The 20,574-nt window shown below is 29.7% G+C and overlaps 1 protein-coding gene across 9 annotated transcripts in view; it reads left to right on the forward strand.

The window, feature by feature from the left end:
* Positions 1-20,574, forward strand: part of Sulf1 (Extracellular sulfatase Sulf1) — a 171,657-nt gene that overhangs the window by 128,004 nt on the left and 23,079 nt on the right. For all 9 annotated transcript variants that reach the window (XM_076398996.1, XM_076398999.1, XM_076399000.1 and 6 more), the window contains 2 exons: positions 18,944-19,475; positions 20,332-20,483. In XM_076398996.1, the coding sequence (XP_076255111.1) occupies positions 19,031-19,475; positions 20,332-20,483 (597 nt within the window). In that variant the 5' untranslated portion in view covers positions 18,944-19,030. The remainder of the gene's footprint in view (positions 1-18,943; positions 19,476-20,331; positions 20,484-20,574) is intronic.

Below are 20,574 nucleotides of genomic sequence, written 5' to 3' on the forward strand. Positions count from 1 at the left end.
ATATAGTTAATTATTCAATTTACCGTTGTTTTTATACAAAATATACCAACGTTTACGTAAATGTTTTTCAATGGATAAAATTAGAACTTTGAGCACATTTTGTGATCTATAAGTTATCTATAAGCCGATATAAACAAACTTTAAAAAGCTAAAAAAGAGTATATTCTAACATTCCTTGCAAATTCCTACGCTGTCTTCTTTAAATATTCTACAGCTTAAGTGCTCAATATTTACAGAACCTGTACTTGTCTAAATGAAACCAAGGCATTAAAAAATGGCAGAAAACTGCATTATCTGTATCTGCTACTCACTATTGCTAATCATTTTTGAATGAATCGTCAGTCATATCACGTCACTGAAAACTATTATGTAATAATATTATATTTTTTCAATTAAACTCAAGCGATGAAACAGCAAAGTTGAAAAGGTCTCAAATGAAATGTTCAGTCAATTCATGTTTTAGCCAATTTCCCTCCTTTTAGATCTTTCCCATGACATGCAAATGTCTGGAAACTGACACTAAGTTTACATCAACTGCTAAACGGTCTGAAACTCCTTTAAATTTTTGAGCTTTCGTAATAAAATAAGTCTTGCATATTATATTTTGACCATTAAAGTACATACCAGAATCTATTAAGAACTAATATGAAAACGAAAACTTAAGATTTCTGAAAATATGCTCATGAATACCTGCAATTCCAATACCGTATTTTTTATTTACACTTTCTTGTCAATTTAGTAATCTGATAGTTTTCAATAATATATTTTTAAAAAATTGAACCGATTTCAAAAAATAAATAAGGAACTGAACGCACTAACCTCTACACCATAAAGGCCGTTGCCAGCAATCTTTCTACGGCTTCCCATATGATATGGTTAGTGCTTATAACTACAAAGAATACAATTAGTTGTCTGTACGTCCCCATAATATTTAAAAAAATGTCCTGTAACCCCTAAGCGTTAAAAAGTTGTATCTTCCGTCATATCAGCTCAGCAATAACATTATACACACATATATATTAGATAAAAAATATGTGAAAACATTCTATGTCCGATTGAACTTCCAGATTTCACCAGTAGATCCTGACTTGGTTCCAATGAAACCACCTCGGAAATGCACTCTTTCGAATAAAAAAGGAATTTTAAAAATCAGTCCACAATTGACTATTGGCGGAGAAATCGGTGAACATTCATACAAAATATATACCGTCGAACATAGAACCTCCTCTTTTTTTAAAGTCGGTTAATAAAATAATCTAAGCCAACAAGATAGTTATATACTTAACTGTATAAAGATATTTTCTTGCCAACCTAGATCAAATTATGTACGAAAGTATAATTATGTATGAAAAAATATTAATCAAACGCTCGAGTATAATTATGATGCTTAACGGCCTTTTTCATTACAACTTAATTTACTCGGTGAGAATACATTATTCAGAACGAACAATGTATTTCAAAATTACTGTTCAGCCTATTCTTTTGTCTTAAATTTTAATATCCTACGCAATTCAGATTAAGGACATACCGATTAAAAACGACATTATTAATTTCAGTATTACTTCGGGTTAGATAATTTCCTGGAATTTTAACTGTAATAAAACAAACTTTTTTTTCTTTTATTACTTCATGATATTGCATTATACCGTATAAAAATATAAAACCTATAAGACTAAATGTTAAAGCCACAGAAAAAGCCCCATAACGAAAACCATACTATAATACTCAAAAGTCATCAGTCAGTCGAGATACTCAATGTTCTATTTGTTGCATTGTAAGTTATAGAGATATAGAAGACAGAAAACAAAATTAGACACATGTTTCTATATTGTTATATCGTTACCACAAATACATTCGTGTACAACTGATAGTGTACTATTATTTATTCATAAGCAATCTTTTACAGTTTCACAATGAACATATCAGATGATTTAATATGCAAACCCATGATTACATAATGTTGTAATTAAATATAAATATAAGAAAATATTGCACGATGTATGCTGTATGAATAGCAGATTAATATTTACCTGTATATTAATTTCTTGTTTGTTGGGTTCTACAAGCTAATTTATTCATATGACAGTTCTTATAAATCAAGAGAAACCAGGCAATTTCAATATCATTTTCATAATATAAAAACAACAAACAAATCATTTTGTCGTCGTAATATACACATTTTGGTGTGTATATAGTAGGGGTAGATTAGTAAAATAGCTCACATTTCTTAAATTTAAATATTTCTTTATGTAGTGACCTGTTACATAGTTCTATATTGATGATCCAATAATACTCTAATATAAACGAAAACTTACAATGCAAATACTTGAATGAGGAGATTCGTGGTATGAATTTTATCTAATCATCAATATAGTGCTGAATTCCTGCTAAACACAGGGCTTTCTCTCATACGTTTTCTCTATAGACTACGCCTAAAATATTTTAAGAAACTTCGGAGAGGTTGATAAATCAACTTCACACTCTACGTATTAATAAGATAAGTTCAAAAAAATTATTTCCCCATCATTTTCTAAAACTTTTTCTGACTTTCTGATCTGTTTCATTAATTAATATTAAGTCTGATAATTAAAAAATTCAAATCTTGTACTTACGTACGATGCGTGTGATCTACTATTTGCAACTTCTGGCCGAGCACTATCATTCAAGAGGATGATTTTGCATCAATCATCTACATTTGATTGTGTAGACCATCGCTAAGCCTACTTCATATTAGAAACTATTACTATTAAACTTATTTTACTTTTACGGAGTATCAATTCACATATCCTGATGTCTTCCATCTCTGGTATATATAAAATAGTAATATAACCTTAAATCTTAAATTATAACATACCAGTTTCGCACTGTTTTCATTTTCGGTTTTATTGTTTTATTTATAGGCCCTGAGTAGCTCTTGTATATCAATTCAATATTATTGTATACATTTTTACTATTTTGGTAATATATATAAACTTTAAAGCTAAGTATAAGATACTTGAAAAGTTATTTATATATATTTTTTTAATTATTTTGTTGAATAATAATATTATTACTAAATAAACGGCTAATAGAACTGGTGGTCTCGTTTTCCATTTCCATCCTAGACGGCCATTATTTGAAAAAGTTGAAAAAATTCTTTATAATATCGAGGTAGACGGACTTATTTAATCTTACGACATAGCCACGAAACTAAATATTGACCACAAAACTCTTGGGTTGGGATACTTGGGTTTTACATAAATTATCTATGTGTGAATTGCTGCTAAAACGAAATTAAATCGAGTAATTTTTTAAACGGATAATTACGAGGGATGAAAAGTATCTCACGCATGAAAATAATATGCAGAAAATATTGTGGTGGAATCCTGGAGAAACATCGTAAACGCTTGCCAAGTTTGCATTGACTTCAAGGGAGATGATCAGAATGAAAAGGAATTGTTCAACGTAGACTCTTGGAACCTGGTCAAACTATAAATTCGATTCTCTATTATGAACAACTAATGCTATTAAAACCGATGTTTAAAAAAAAACAACAAGGAAATAATACAAGCAAATCCATTGTCTTCCATCACAACAAGAAAAATAGAACAAACGAAAAAGATTAACTTAGAACTGACTCGTCCAATTAGCATCGATTCTGGTTAATGCAAAACTACCTTAATGATGTAAAACAAACTTCAAAGGAGACTTGTGATTTTTTTACGCACTTTCTAGCTAAAAGTTCAACGGTGGGGAAATTATGGTTTTACCAAAAAAAAAATGGAAAAGACAATCAATCAAAGATTATTGCACATATATCATTATCAGTTTATATGAGCAATTTATTTTTTACCAAACCCTCAACTTTACCTTAAAAAGAAGCTGTATCTATTTATACCATTACTAAAAAATACTTTTCTTCTATAAAGTCGTTTATATTTAACTAAAATTAAAAAAACCATTTCATTAAATATATTTTTATACCAGTCGCTTCTTTAAATATCTCTTTCATTTTCTTCGTGTAACAGGAACTTTGCCAACATCCTCAGAGATTTAAAAGTATACCAAAATAACATTGCATCGCTCGTTATTTTTATTGGTTTGTCTACGTAAGATCCCAGTTAGAAGATACATAATAGGAATGGGAAGGACAATTTTATTTTTCTAGCAATCTATGCTATAAATTATATTCTAAAGGAAACAATACATTTGCAATAATTTGCCAGGAAAGTAAATGAAAGGATAGCAAATTTGTATTTGGTTTATAATACTTATAATAGACGTAGATGTTACATAAAAAGTAATAAATCAACTTCGTTCAAATACTTATTATTTTTAACTTTTATTTTTATTTTATTAAATATGATTTACCGAAATAAATATTACAATAGGTGCTTGCATGTATTATGATCATGTTTTAACTTTAAAAAAGGATTTATTTTTAAGAAAAATCAAAAAAGTACAATATATATTAATCAACATATTTTCCATCCTTTTCTACAATTTTTGATCTGTCAGCGATCCATTTTCACCATTCTTCAACATTTCGAAATCTTGTACTAGTCACCATAGATCTGAACAAGTAGAAATTAGAGGACGAAATATCTAGTCATCACGATAGCTGCAGTTGAAATTCTCATTTTAGCTGCAACACCTTCACACCTTCAATACAGAAATTTTATCATAATACATTGTACGCAACAATACGGTGGCCGTTCAATACGTGAAGCTGAAACCAACAGTTGGGATATGGCGGAGTAGAGTCACCATAAGCTTTTAAAAGTGTCGGTGGGCTTCAACAAAAGATCAGACAACAAAAGTAATGAACGTTCAATTTTAAACGTCCCATTATTAACGTGTCGCCATACTGAATATCTCAGAAATATCAAAAAAGAAAACGTATTATTTTATGTAGAGAAGTGTCAAAACTATCTTATCAAGCAGTTTGGTTAGGTTATTCAGATAATTATTTAGTGGCACTGATCAAGGCATATGCAAGTACCTAATACATACTTAATAATATTAAATTTAAGTAATATTAGTTCTTGTTCAATATTATTGTTTTAGCAAACCAAATTGTTGTTAGTTATCATTAGTATTAAATATAAAACAATTGTGCTTTTAAATATGCACATCTATAAAAACGTCAAAGCTTTATATTTATTGCAATATGTTGTTGCGTTTTGTCACATGACATTATTGTTGAAATTCAACGAAAGTTGCTGAAGACGTATGAAAAGTTAAAATTTATAAAAAGTATACACTTTCAGCAACTTTTTGCTGTAAAAACTGCATAGTATGTCGCTGATGTAGGTACAAACTATACATATATATATATATATATATATATATATATATATATATATATATATATATATATATGTGTGTGTGTGTGTGTATTTATGCACGATAATAAAACGGTTCTGCTTGCTAATAATGTAAAAATTTTCAACCTGTACAAATCTAGTTATTTATAAAGTTATATTTCTAAATAAGATAAAACTAGGAAATGTTCCAGATACCTTTAAGCAGCTGTCACAGGTGCGTGTAATATAAAATCTTACAGGGGCTTTAAATAAGACGGGCAATAATTCTCAAACTAAAGCCTTGTTATTGCTTTATTTTTCCGTAAACAGTCACAATATTTCACCGGAGCATAACAGTGAAATTTTACTACCTACTTGCTCTTTTCAAAATTCAAAAAAGGTAAAGATTACGACGGAAAATGTAAATTCTTAAGCACGGTACCTTAAAAAGTTCCATTTTATTTTCGTGAAAGATGTAACACTCTAAATATTTAACATTTTTTGTATTTGATAGATATTAAAACTAATTTTATTAGTATAACAGGCAGAACATAAACTGTCAAAATTTGGCAATTCAGTTAGTCACAATTGCTCTAAAATCTAGCAAGAAAGAGATAACGTTTGGAAGATGACTAAAAAATTTTACATCATAACCAAAGTGTTTAGAATCAACAAGAGGAAACCTACTCCACAATGAAAGAGGTTATTGAGGCCAATTCTTTATCTAGTTTACACATATTATATACTATAAGTGAAAAATATCACAATAGCTGCATTTGCTGATGATACCGCAATTCGTACGGAAACAATAGCGAAGAAACACACCTTATAAATAAGAATTAACCAAAGTAAATATGCAGTATATGATAAAATGACCTACAATCAGATCTCATAAACACCAATAACAATAAATAATAATCCATATAGCAACAACACTAAGTAATGAAGGAATGACTCTTCTTGCAAACTTGCTGGAACGAATATAATGAAAAAAGAACAGAAATGGATTTGAAATATAGGAAAACATGTTGACAAACTTGCTGAATTTGCTGGTTTCGTTAATGCGTATAATTCTTTTGCGACGTCCATTTTCACGCTCTTATTCATTTGAATTTAGAAATTAGTACTCGGATTTACTTGGTACACATCATCGCACCACGCACTGATAACTTTCCTACGCCACGTAAAACGTTTATAATAAACTACAATATGTATGGACAAAATTTGGTCCATAGCCAAGCACTTGATCAAGTTCATTGACCAAACGGTCTTGCAAATACATATTTTATTTTTTATGGGTTAGAGAATGTTATAACAGACAATTATATAAATGTAGTGTAAATTATTTAATAATATAGGCAGTCCTTTTTAATACATAAATTAATGAATGAGATAATAAATTATAAATAAGTGAAAAAAATATGATTTATTATCGTAAGAGTAAAACAAGTGTCTAATTTATATTTACATATCTATTCTATATAAGGTAAACTAGGAAATATCACTTATACATTTAAGTTATCCTTTGAACAGGTGCGTACAATTTAAACAGCGTTTAATGAAGGTTGTAATAAACTCAATAAAAGTCGTGAAACATATTCATATATCGTGATAATAAAAGTAATATAAAGTTATTTATTACATTAAATTGTTATGTTCATTAGAGTATGAAAAAGATGATATTATATAATACAACGGACACGTAATAATTTATTGGAAACAATTTAACTTGTCATTTAAAATATTAATAAATTTAAAACTCCAATATTTTTAATATAACTATATACTTTTATATACTCTCAAAATATTTGTCAAAACATTCCTTGATTGATACATCTCAAAAACATAATTTTTATAGACATCAAAAGCTTCTTCTGTTGACATATAATTTGTTTACCACGTAATTTATTTTTAAAATATAATTCGTAACTTGTTTATGTTGTATTTCGTGAGAATTTATTGGAACCAATTGACAAGGCTATTCATTTTTTTTAATTATGTAAATATATAATTTTTGCATCAACGTTTTAAAAAAGAAAAAGCAAAATATAACCAACAAAATACTCCAATGCACCAGATCTCGCATCACCAGTCATTATTCGCACTAGTTTCCGAGTAAAATCTTTGTTTTATTATAAATTTGTCAAATTCATTTGAGATTTAAGCCGATATTCCACAAGGAGAGTTCCTCTCTCTATTGCGTTTCAACATAGTAGTAGTTGAAAATATACAAAACGTCTTTAAAAGAGACATGGCGTTCATTATAATGCTAAAAATTTCTTGACTGATGTGATGTTCGCTGATGATGGCACTATATTCGTTGATACACATGCTGAAGCTTCTAACAGTCTTCATGATATAGTTCGCATTGCAGAGCCTTATGGCTTAAAAATTAATTAAGAAAAGACAACTTTATAGACAACTGCCGTACTGCCTGCTTTTGTAAATCTCAACAGAGGCAAGTACAGGAATTCAAGTATTTAGGATCAATAATACAAGATATTACCTTATCTACTACTGAAGTAGCAAGTTAAATCGGTTAAGCTTTTGCTTCTTTAAGATAATACGTTTCGAAAAGAGGAAATATTACAATCACGACTAAAATCCAACTCTTTCGAGCCCTTATATTGCCAATGTTTCTGTAGGACTTCGACAGTTGGACACTGTTACAGTCTAACTTTTGTATGATAGGCCTATCCATAGCAATGCTAAAAAAATCTAAATGTTTCTCTCTGAACCGTGCAGAATTGAGAAATAAATCGAAAGAGGAAGATTATAATTATTTGGACATGTCTGTCGAACGACTTTCACAGACTTCTATGGAGAAATCGGTCATTGGTATAGAAGGCGCGAAAGACATGGATCAAAGATCATAGAAATGAAAAATTGATTCAACTAGACAGGGTTTGATGAAGAATAGTCCTGGGGTACTACCAGCGTCATATTAAATTTACTTCAAAAGACAGACACTCTCCCCAAGCGTCGGCGATAGAGTGATGATGATATCTTTTGAGGTGATCTACTAGACAAGTCAATTTTCAGCATACTTTAAAGCAACTGATAAAAACTAAGAATCCAATTACTTTCACTATATATAACAAGAAATTTTCATCCTGCAAAAATGCTTCTCCAATTTCTAACTCTTTCTAGTCACTCTTCAAGGAACGCGTGGTACAGATTAATCTGTTGCGAATGACATTAACTATTCAGAAACTCATAATAACAGACATCCTCAAAAATTGTGTTATTTGTTTTTAAAGTCAAAATCGCTTCTTCTCAATTAAGGCACGCAATCGTATTTTTCTACATAATTAGTTTCCGCGGATATATAATGGATTTATTGCGCTTGATTTATTTTTATTGAACAAGAAAAATATATATTTACCACACAATAAATGTGAAGCTAACTCGAAATCATTTAAAGAACAATTATATTTCAAACAAACAAAACAATAAAAATATTAGACTATAAACCAAACCTTTCAACCTTCTCTCAAGAAAACTCATTCAAATTAAAAGTATTAATTCTTGGCTTTTTTGCCAAAATGGGCACTAATGATAGAAAAAATTAATATTTTAAAATTATAGTAAAAATATACCTATATAACCTATTGTAAATCATATACGAAACGTTGTTTTCTAAACAACCTCTTAAATTATTTAACAGTTTGCTCATTAAAATTACTATAAAGCTGAAAAGTTGAAATGAATCAATTTCTCCAATATTTCTATTAGGCCAATGAGCGTTAAAAGCCACACCCCGTAACCTTTCAAGAGAAAACAACCAATTATGTACCTGATTGTTGTGAAAGCTAATGTACTTATCAACCAGTAGACTGAAAGGATTTTAACTATGTAATGCAGCCTGTTTGTATTGTTTTGTTCGAAATACATTAATTATTGGACCATAAACTTGATATATTATATTAAAATAATATTTAAATATATTAAATAACAATTATGCATTTGGTAATATGCTTATGCAAATATCAATGATTTAAAATATAAACATAACTTAAATTATAATAATGAAATGTTTAATTTCCTAAAATAAGCTCAATAATATAAGTTAATTGTTCATCAAGTATTTCAATATTTGATCATTCAAACAACCTGCTTCCTCAATAATCGATTTCGAAACATACCGAATTCGAAACTTACAGATTATTATTTTTGACACAAGGTCTTAAATCGCCTTTAAAATAGGACTTTATCTCTTCCATAGATTTTCAAACTATGAGTACTTCACTATCACCAGCGAATGTGACTAAAATGATATCATCTGCCGTAGATAGTAAATAATGAATTAATTTCAATTCAACTTTACTATTTGATATAAACCATATATAGGATGGGGCAAAAGTCGCATACCATTGACGCAATTTCCGCTAAGTAGCAATAATGGAACGATTATTTTCAATAAATATTGTCACTATTTCTGCTCGTTGTTTGCTCGTGGCGGTTATATATATATATACATATATATATATATATATATATATATATATATATATATATATATATATATATATATATATATATATATATATATATATATATATAAACAAGCAAAATTGCCAATAAAAATCAAGCGCAAAATCAAAATAATTTTCTTCAAATTACTCTCCAATAAAAAATTAAGAATTTAACAAAAATGTATTATCGCATTATAAAACTTGAATATAGCGCTAAAGCAGTTTTTTTTTCATTAAACTGTGCAGCAGATATTTTCAACAAGACGTATGATATAATAGCCGTAGTATTATTTCACAAACTAAAAGTAACAATTACACTGGAGAAATTGAAGCTCTTATTACTGAAAAAAGGAAACCCAGAAAAATATGGCATCAAACTGGATTAACAAGAAAAAAACATAAATTAAACAACACCATCCGGCAACTCGCATGAAATATCCAAAAAGTTAAAAATAATTATATTCACAACCATCTAAGTAAACTGTCAGATTGTAGCAAAATTAACCTGAAACACTTCTGGAAATCAACACTTATAAGACCAATACTACAACCGTACAGAACCCACCAATTTAAAATGTCGATAGTACATTGGCAACTAGTAACATACAAGATAATCATAATTAATCCATAGTTGGCGCTTAGAGAGAATGTCTACTTCTCAACCAATACACTACTGTTAGTGCCGCAGGACTTCGAACATGTCGAAATGACGTTCCTAACCAAATGAGTACCTTATCATAAAAAGTGAAGATATTCATAAAAGAGGCTTACTACTTTTGTGTTGGAGTGTGTGGAGGAATTTCCAACAGAAATAAAAGAAAACACTAATACTAAAAAGGCTTCTGGATTTGATTTAAGTTCCATGTTAATAAGCCCTTGTAAACTTGTACATAATTAATTAATTTTTCTGTTAGATTGTAATAATATAGCAAAATATTTAAGAATGATATTGGACACGCAACGTGAAGAGATAAACGAAAATTTGGAAGAATTTCTACCTGTTAATATGCAATAATCCCATACGGCATCAAAACATACGACATTTACGAATGAACAATGTTACTCATTTAACAACTATTTATTCAAATTGAAACTTTACTATCACCAGATATGCTTCAATAAAAAATCACAACATACAGATTAAAGATACAGAATAATATTTGTAGATAAAGAAAAAACCGTATATACACTTAACGTCTTTCAATTCCTGTAATAGGTTTCAGATTTGTTTGGATTTTTTAAAGTTTAAACAGGTCACAGACAGTTTTAATAATAAATAGCAGATACCTTAATTAGAAATCAATCATTAAAAAAATATGCGAGAATGGTAAGTATAAAATTGTTTGGGTAAAGTCTGGATTAAAATAGGTCGTATGTTAGATAAAATTTTATAAGTTGCTGCTATTTTAATATACCAAGGTGAAAACGTGAGCAGATCTTTCCTTTTTTTACGCAAAATACCAATGCCAATTTGAATATTATGTATGAATTAATATCTGCTCTCTAAATTTAACAAATCATTTTTTTCTACCTAATACTATTTCATAAATAATATTTTTTTAACCGATAGTCAAATAGGATCAAATTTAATATATATACCACATAATGGTGAACTTCCCATTCAGGGGGCTTCCTTACCTAATAAGTGGATCTTTCTCAACAGGCTTTTGGGTAGTTCATTCAGAGTTGAAATTAATATATTATTTATGATTTCTATTAAAACCTCCTGAAAATGAATACACTAGTAGAGACACCTAGTAGATTAAACAAAAATAGAACATTTCAAAAACATACAAATTAATTATTTTATTATACAACGCTGAACGTTAAACTAAAATAGTGAGCAATTCGTGTGTTAACGAGGATAGGAGTTATCATGGCGTCAAATCTTTCAACATTAATTGAATTGGATATAATTTGTATGTAGTAGCTAGAGCTATGATGAACCGGACGATTTCGTGAGTGTAAAAAATTAAAAAATGGTTGAGAGAAGAATATATGTGGGAAATATTGAAGATGTATTGCTGGTGATGTTGAGATTTTATTACTCCTATATCATGAATGAAAGCCAATGAAAATATTTGTTGAAGATGGGACTATTGTGCAAAGAAGAAAGCTAATATAGGGATGATATTAGGAGTGAGTTGTGAGTTGGAAGATCGCCAAATTTCGTATGCAAACTTTTCCACATTGCGAAATAAATCTCACATTATGGAATTCAGTCTATGTAATTAGAATATAATCGTAAATTTGTCCATGTTAATTGAACATAAATGAAAATTGGAAAAAGTAGTTACCCTAAACTGCTCTTAAGGAACAGGCTGTCAAAATAATATCGTTTTTTTCTCAGTGTAATATATTAAACGAGACTAAAATCATCATATTTTACTTTTTCATTGCTTCAATTTTTATAAGTTAATTAATTCCTTTACTGTATTTATTATTTGCTACCACCAAGGCTACCGAATACAAAAATATTCTCACAGTTTTTCGCGTAAAACGAATAACGAAAATTAACATTATTATTACATTACTGTTTAAATGTGTGAACATAACATAATAATTCAGCTAAATCAAAATAACATAATTTAAATATTTATAACAACCACAGTTTGCTTTAATGTTAACGTTATTAAAACTTTAACAAACAATGCATTATACTTACATTATAATAATTCCCACGGTCTAATTTCAAGAAACCGTGTTTTAATGGAATTATATACACACCTAATATAAAATATATAATACTGAACATGAAAATTATGAGACCATTTCACAAAACTTCCTTGGATTATTATAATTAAAAAAATATAAATATTAAAACGCTCCTAAATCGATTTCATGAAATAAATTATCATTCAAATATAATACTCAGGTATTATATATGACTGATATGATATATTGTATATGACTCGGTACAACTGATGATTGATATATTGTCTTTTATATAATTTTTTGCGGAATATTTTATTGGCTCTTTTCAATTATTAAGCGATTTATTAGTTTTAAATTATATACCAAGTAAATCATTAATATAGATATTTTTTGTATATAAAATGAGATATACTCGAAGATTTCGAAAAAACAATAGGACTATTAATGTTTACTTATATTCATTAAATAGTTGTATTTAGCGAAAAACAACGAAATTCTTCGGCAACGAAGTTTGCCAAATCCAAGACCTTCAATTAATCCCGAAACAAGTAGTACTTCAAATGCCGCTAAAGTGGCAAACATAGAGACTCAACAACAAAACAAGCGCCGATATCGACCTTATCATTATTTCGAGCCGCTATTTCACCCACAAACACATACGGTACAGACACCAAACATACACACAACAGGTCTCTGTCTGGAGGTCTCTTTTTATCAAACCAACTACACTTTCGCTGAGTGGAATCAACCTCCAACTACTCTGTACACCGTAAAGTATAACCACATGCCTTTGCAAAATGACTTTATTGTTATAAAATAGGCTAAATAAATACGCTAACTTTACAAGTCCGCATTAACATCACTAGCAGCAGCTGCACGATTAGCACCAGTGGCAAGCGAATTACTTCAGGAGTATAATACCCAACAAAAGACACGCACAACCGAATAGTGCATCAAATTCAATTAATCCTGCATCCTTATAGAAAAGGTTACAAAAACGTAGCATGCACAAATGGAGCTTTCTATTTGCCCCTTATACGTACCAACAAGTTTCGGAACCTCCACTGTTGGTCCAAGTTAATAATAGATCATTTAAAAATTATGATGAGCAACAACTGCAGGCGAATTACCAATCTACCACCGAAGTACAATACCCAATCTCAGAAATGACATGTGAAAGAACATGTAGAAAAGCAACTGCAGAAGACTATTGGAGGTATGTGAGCTTCTGCAGGAAATGAGAATATGTATGCGGCAGTGATAATGACACATGATAACATAGAGGAGCCCAAGTTCCCGACAAAGATGATCGATTTTGACAGTATGATTGAGTTGTATGAACTCCGAACCCCCTACTGCCCAACAAAAGGCCAAACCTGATTTGGACAAAATACCAACGTTCAAAGAGCTACTTCACCAAATTGACGCTATGTTTTCATGAACACTGAGAAAAAAGCAACACTGTTGATGTCTCATAAAATGCTATCTATATTTTAATCACATTTTATGATGATAGCTTTACAATTTATACATAGTATGTGTAACTTAAGTAAAATAAATCATTCATATACAAATCTAATATTTTTCTTTTCACCAATGTTAGAATAGGCCTGTTAACATAATATCAATAAATAATATCAAAATATTATTTATTATTTAACATGTTCCACGTACGAAAATTATTCATGTCTAAATCCAAATTAAACAAACAAACAATTTCTATAAACTGCTTCTAAAATATATGGTTTTTCCCATAATATCAGAAACGTTTGCAATTTTAGGCATTTTCAAGCTTTTTGCTATCCCTTCAAATACTCACAAACTTATATATAATATATATATATATATATATATATATATATATATATATGTAATTTCCAAATATATAACACTATAGTTTATAAATCATATGACTGTATCATGTGACTAGTCTCATCATGTGACAACAGTTGACTCCTAAGGTCAGTTTCAATATAATTATATAATTATATATCATCAAACTATGTAGTATTCAAAAAAAAAACAAATCCTATTCTTTTATACACGCGTTATCTACGTACTTCAAATTCATTCCATTCTCAATTCATTATGAATTTTACATTTTGTACGTTTCATATTGTATATAATTCATAATTAATATTAATAATTAGGTAGAATCTTAAAGAAAATCGAGAATATATTATTTCAATGTTTCAAGAACTTACAACATTTACAAGTAAGATTATACAATTTGTAGAGAAAACCATTTGTGTGTGGGTTTTTTTATTAAAAGCCTCATATATGAATATATATAATATATATATAATATATATATATATATATATATATATATATATATATATATATATATATTATATATTATATATATTATATGATATTTTAAAGTTTGAAATCTAAAACTTTAAAAAAATCAAAACTATAATTATTATAAACAAAAAATATTAAGGCATATTCCTATTCCGATTTGAAACCGTATTAGATAAATCGTTACCGTGCATCTGAAATGTTTATCTATACTCTCATGGATCGCAAATAAGCAACATGGAATAGCTTTTAAAGAACATCCGTTATTATCCTACTTGGCTTTAACTCAGAATAAGTGCATTGTTTGAATTTCAAAAAAAGTTATTTACTCTATAATCTATTTATATCATATGTAGAGAATGAAGCTAAAATTCGGACACTTAAAAGAACAATAGCAAATTATGTTTATTGAAGTGCTTTTGGATAGACAATATTTTTAGTATTTTCGTTCGATGCGTACAAAAATAAATTAGACGGTTTTTCGACATTTCGAGGAAACTAACAGGTCCTTTGCTTCAAAATAGGCCTCAATTTCGGCGATCACCTGTTCATTCGACGAAAATTTCTTCCCAGCGAGCATTTTTTTGAGATCTGAGAACAGTAAATAGTCGCTGGGGGCCAGATCTGGAGAATACGATGGATTAGAAACCAATTCGAAGCCCAATTCATGGATTTTTGCTATCGTTTCCACCGACTTGTGACAGAGTGCATTGTCTTGGTGAAGCAGCACTTTCTTTTTCTTCAAATGCGGTCCGTTTTTCGTCGATTTCGTCCTTCAAACGATCCAATAACGCTATGGTCGCTGTTAACCTTGCCAGCAGACCGCGTTTCCCCACACTTTGAAGCTGGTTCATCCTGTGCAGTCCACTCGGATGACTGTCAATTGGACTTCAGTTTCCAACTCGGGTTTATTACGCTTGATCATCTTCAAACACTGCTCCGAATCATCAACTCGTCGTTGTTTTTGGTCAAAAGTGAGCTCGCGCGGCACCGACTTTGCACAGAACTTTCTCATACCTAAATATTCGTGAATGATATAATGTACAGGTTCAGTTGATATCTTTAAAGTATCTGCTATTTCATTCAATTTCAATTTACGGTCATTCAAAATCATTTTGTGGATTTTTTAAATGTTTTCGCCAGTAACAACCTCTTTTGGGCATCCACTGCGTTCTTCGGTGCTCATTTCACCACGTCTAAATTTAGCATATCAATCCGTGATGGTTAATTTTCCTGGGACAGTGTCCGGAAACTCGGCATGAAGCCAAGTTTTTGCTTCATCTGTATTTTTTGTCTTCAAAAAGCAATATTTTAGCAATACGCGAAATTCCTTTTTATCCTTTTTTCACAATAATAAAAGTTGCTTCACTCAAAATGCTATAATTCACAAATTAATGATCCGACAGCTGTCAAATGTATACACACATCTTTTGAGGGTTATGGCTAATTAAAAAACATATGGATTGAATTCTAGTAGCGCCATCTATGTGTCAGGCTGGGGACTTCTCAATTGACCTGTTATTATTAACCTGTTATAATTAAATATTATTAACTTATTAACACCAATTATTTGGCAATGGCATTCGTAGATACCTTAAATAGATTAGTAGGTACTTCAATCTTTAAATTTCCTAATATTATCTATATATTGTATACTGTCACTTAGTTTGATTGATACCACTAGTATGCCTCATTGAGGTTTTATTTTAACGACGAATAGTTCTCGAATTAGTTCAAAAACTAAAAAGATTCGTTCACTATGACCAAAAATTAGTTCCTAGGAAACTACCAGAAAGGTAGTGTTTCGAATTAGGTTAAGTTGAACATTTGTTATATTATACTTCTAAATAATTTATGAAATTATTAAAATAATTGAATATTTGCTGTATTTTACCTGTTCGCTGATGTATGCCCTTTGCTGTTCGCTGAATCTTCCACAAAAAGATTAAATTCACAACAGAAGAGTGTAAGGAATTCGTTCACCCTTCATTTGACAGACATGCCCAAACCATTGTAACCTGCATCTCTGAAATTGTTCCTCAACTATGAACTGATTGTCACATCTTAAATGAATGACTTGATTTGACAGAATCACATTTGAAAGACCGAAACCTACGGATGTTAAACTGTAACATCATCCAATACTCTATCCAACACCGCACAGAAGGATTGGCAGAATAACCCACCAGATCTTGATTGTTCACTGAGCACTTCATTTCTTCCTCACGCATCTTAGAAATTTGTTGGCAGTTCTCTCTATGTAGTTTATTTACAAGTATTTGATTTTTTAATCTGTTAAAACGAGAATTATTTACAAATTTATATATATTATCTTACAAATTTATTAAATACTTTTCTTTTAAATAAAATAACTATAACGCTCGGTCAGGATCTACCCCTCATTGTTTATCCTTTCACCTGGAAGTGTTTTTGCTTGCAGCTTGAAATATAACCAGATTTTACACTATTTCAAATATGTTATCTATCAGTAATAAGTTAGTATTGTATGGGACGATGCTTTATCATGATGTAACAGAACTTTCTCCTTTCAGAAAATCGAATACAGCAACAAAATAATTTTCAACAAAATATTTAGTCGTAATAATCTAATTTTCTAATTTACTAGCAGCTACCAGAAAATTGTTCATAAATACTGTATATATAACTTCATTAGTCGCTATGGTTTTAGCATCGTAAAGGTTTCTGCATCTTCATGTAATCATATTCGATTTTCTTAACGTTGAGAAACATCAGTAAACGATTTATATCATTACCAATAACAATTACTTAAAAACTATTAATTATGTCGGATAATGAGATACAAACGAATTTAAAACATTTTTCAAATATAAAACGCTGGTGTGATATTGCTCTCACTAGCAAGAATTCAATCTTTGGCTTATAATAAATTTCCAAATACCTCACAGTCGAACTTTCTCGACATGACTTTCTTAAAATGATAGTAAAGTAGAATCTGCAGAAGTTCATCTATTACAATTTTTTTACGTTGAGAGATGAGGTGATTACACCGCAAAACAATTCTAAGAGCAATTTCGGTTTTGTGACGTAATCGTATTTTTTTTTATTTGGAGTACTCAATGCGAAAATTACTTCCTTTTTGTCAAAGACATGAGATATTACATTACATTAAAATAAAATAGAATAGACTTGAACAATATTATTTCATTTAAAAACCATTAACGATACATATTTTTTATCTAATATGCATTCACTAGAACATGCGATGATGTTGCGTCCAACGGTAGTTTGATATCACTAAGACGCCCTGTTTTCTCTGGTATATTTTCTGTATCTCTTTAATGTCCTGGTGAAATCGTCCTCCTTGCCCTTCACTCACATATCCCAAATTTCTCTCTCATGTCTGGTCTGATGAAAACACCTTCCTTCACCTTTGGATTCGAGACACTTAGAAACTATGAATCAATATATTTGAAGCAGTCTCCATTTTTAGGAAGTGATTTTACAAATTGCTTCACCAATGCCAACTTCTTGTGAAGTTGTGGTAAAAGGATTTTATGTGGAGGTACCGATGTTTCTTGGAGGACGCCAGCTTTAAACTCCCTCAGCGGCAACATGCATAAATTTTAAAAATCGCCGTACTCCTACCAACCATGGTCTTAATATTTTTATTTGCGAAGAACCAATGTCAAATTCTTGTAGATTTCATTGTGGTATACGGAAGGTAGCTACAAGAATGGGAGCAAAAAACCGCTTTTGTAAAGCAGAAGTGATTTAAAGCAACTTTTGGTGAATTCTATGAGAAGACGTCATTGTAATGTATCATACTGGATCATAAATCGATCGTAAAATATAAATATTATTAGTGTCCTGCTTTAGTGTTATCCAAAAGTTGCAATACTTCGGTATTAACAAGACTGTATAGTCTATCCTCCAGCCTCTTTTCAATTCTCTTGGTTTGTTGAGTAACAGTTAGTACATGAAAGTCTCAATGTAAGTAATTATTTCTATAGTATTTAGATGCATCATAACTCATCTTGACTTTATTCCGAAAAATATGTATTTTATTTATGTTACTTCTCCTACTCGTAGAACATCCCCATATCTAGATTCCATAGGTCAATAGGAATTACTTATACAAAACTAACTAATTATGTACGAATAAAATTTTTATAATTATATAACTATTTCAATATTGTAGCTGTGTATTTTCCTGCATATTTATAACTTTGTTATTTTTTACAGAAATGGAAAGCTACACAAAGAAATAGGAAGAATGAAACAAAACTGTATTAGCCACTACTGAACATTTATTGTGAACATAAAAGAAGAATGTCAGCAATACCTGTGATCTGTAAAAATGCATTTTGGTTGCTAATCGTGATGGTAACGTGTACGATATGTGTGCTGTGTAACCACAGCAGTTCCAAGCAGCGACCGATCACAAGACCACTCGATTATATTTCGCAATCGAGACGCAATGGCAAAAAGCCGAACATAGTATTGTTTCTGACTGATGATCAAGATGTGGAACTAGGTTCCCTCGATTTTATGCCAAAGACATTAAAACACATACGTGAACATGGCGCTGAATTTCGACATGCCTACGTTACGACACCGATGTGTTGTCCATCGAGGAGTTCCCTTCTAACTGGCATGTACGTTCATAATCATCAAGTATTTACAAATAAAGATAATTGCTCCAGTACGCAATGGCAAGCCACTCACGAAAAGAAAACATTTGCCACATATTTGTCCAATGCAGGGTATCGAACAGGTAACTAATTAATTTTTACGTTAAATATTTTAATAAGTGTTAATACACTTTTTATTTGTTAAAAATTATTGTTAATATATGATATACAATGCAATATATTAATCAATTTAACCACTATTGACAACTGGTAAACTATTAATACTATAATTTTAATTTTGAGTACAATACAGTTATTAAATATTATAATTTTAATTAAACGAATGAATTATATTCAAATTATAACGAATATAAAAATTCATTTTGAGAATTGAATGTTAAAAAAATTTGTGTTATCTTTCATTATTATTTTCACGTATCCTTTATTAAATCCATTGTAATCTTTTGTTTTATTGTTTTCCCCATTTTTTAGTAAAATTTGAATGCTACGCCGAGGAAACGACAGATTTCTTCCATCTAAATCTAAAAATGGGCTTATTTTCGAATGGTAGTGTTCAGATAGGCCATGTCAATATTTTCTTTATTTATATCATGCAGTAGTGCCCGTTTTCTTTCGCTCTGAACCACTCTCACAACTCTTGAATGTTTACTTATATATTATACAGGTGTTACTTTGATTAAAATACAAAACTAAACTTTTCACAAATATTTTTTTATTATTTTTGAACATTATTGGATATATTAATTAAAGAAAATATAGTCATATACAAAAATATTAATTGGAGTTTATGTATCAAACAGTCACATTCACTCTTCACGGAATGTCCATAAAAAATTACTAAAATTACTTTACAAACTATTAAAAATCCTTTACGTTTAAATATTCTAGATATAATAATTAAAATAATTTTTCGATTAATATTTATAATTTTATTATATATATTAATAATGACTCATTATTATTAATATTTCGTTTCAGGGTATTTTGGAAAATATTTAAACAAATATAACGGTACATATATTCCACCAGGTTGGCGAGAATGGGGAGGTTTAATAATGAATTCAAAATATTACAACTATTCCATAAATATGAACGGGAAGAAAATTAAACATGGATTTAGCTATGACAAAGTAAGTATCTTAATTTTTAACATATTCCTCGAAAGATACCTGTAATTCGTGACGTTCGATAAAAGTAACTACTCCCGAAATGATGACAATA

Source organism: Rhynchophorus ferrugineus, unplaced genomic scaffold, assembly GCF_030347505.1.
Source record: "Rhynchophorus ferrugineus isolate W39M unplaced genomic scaffold, kcgeb_rfMv2 rfM3, whole genome shotgun sequence".
NCBI lineage: Eukaryota > Metazoa > Arthropoda > Insecta > Coleoptera > Curculionidae > Rhynchophorus > Rhynchophorus ferrugineus.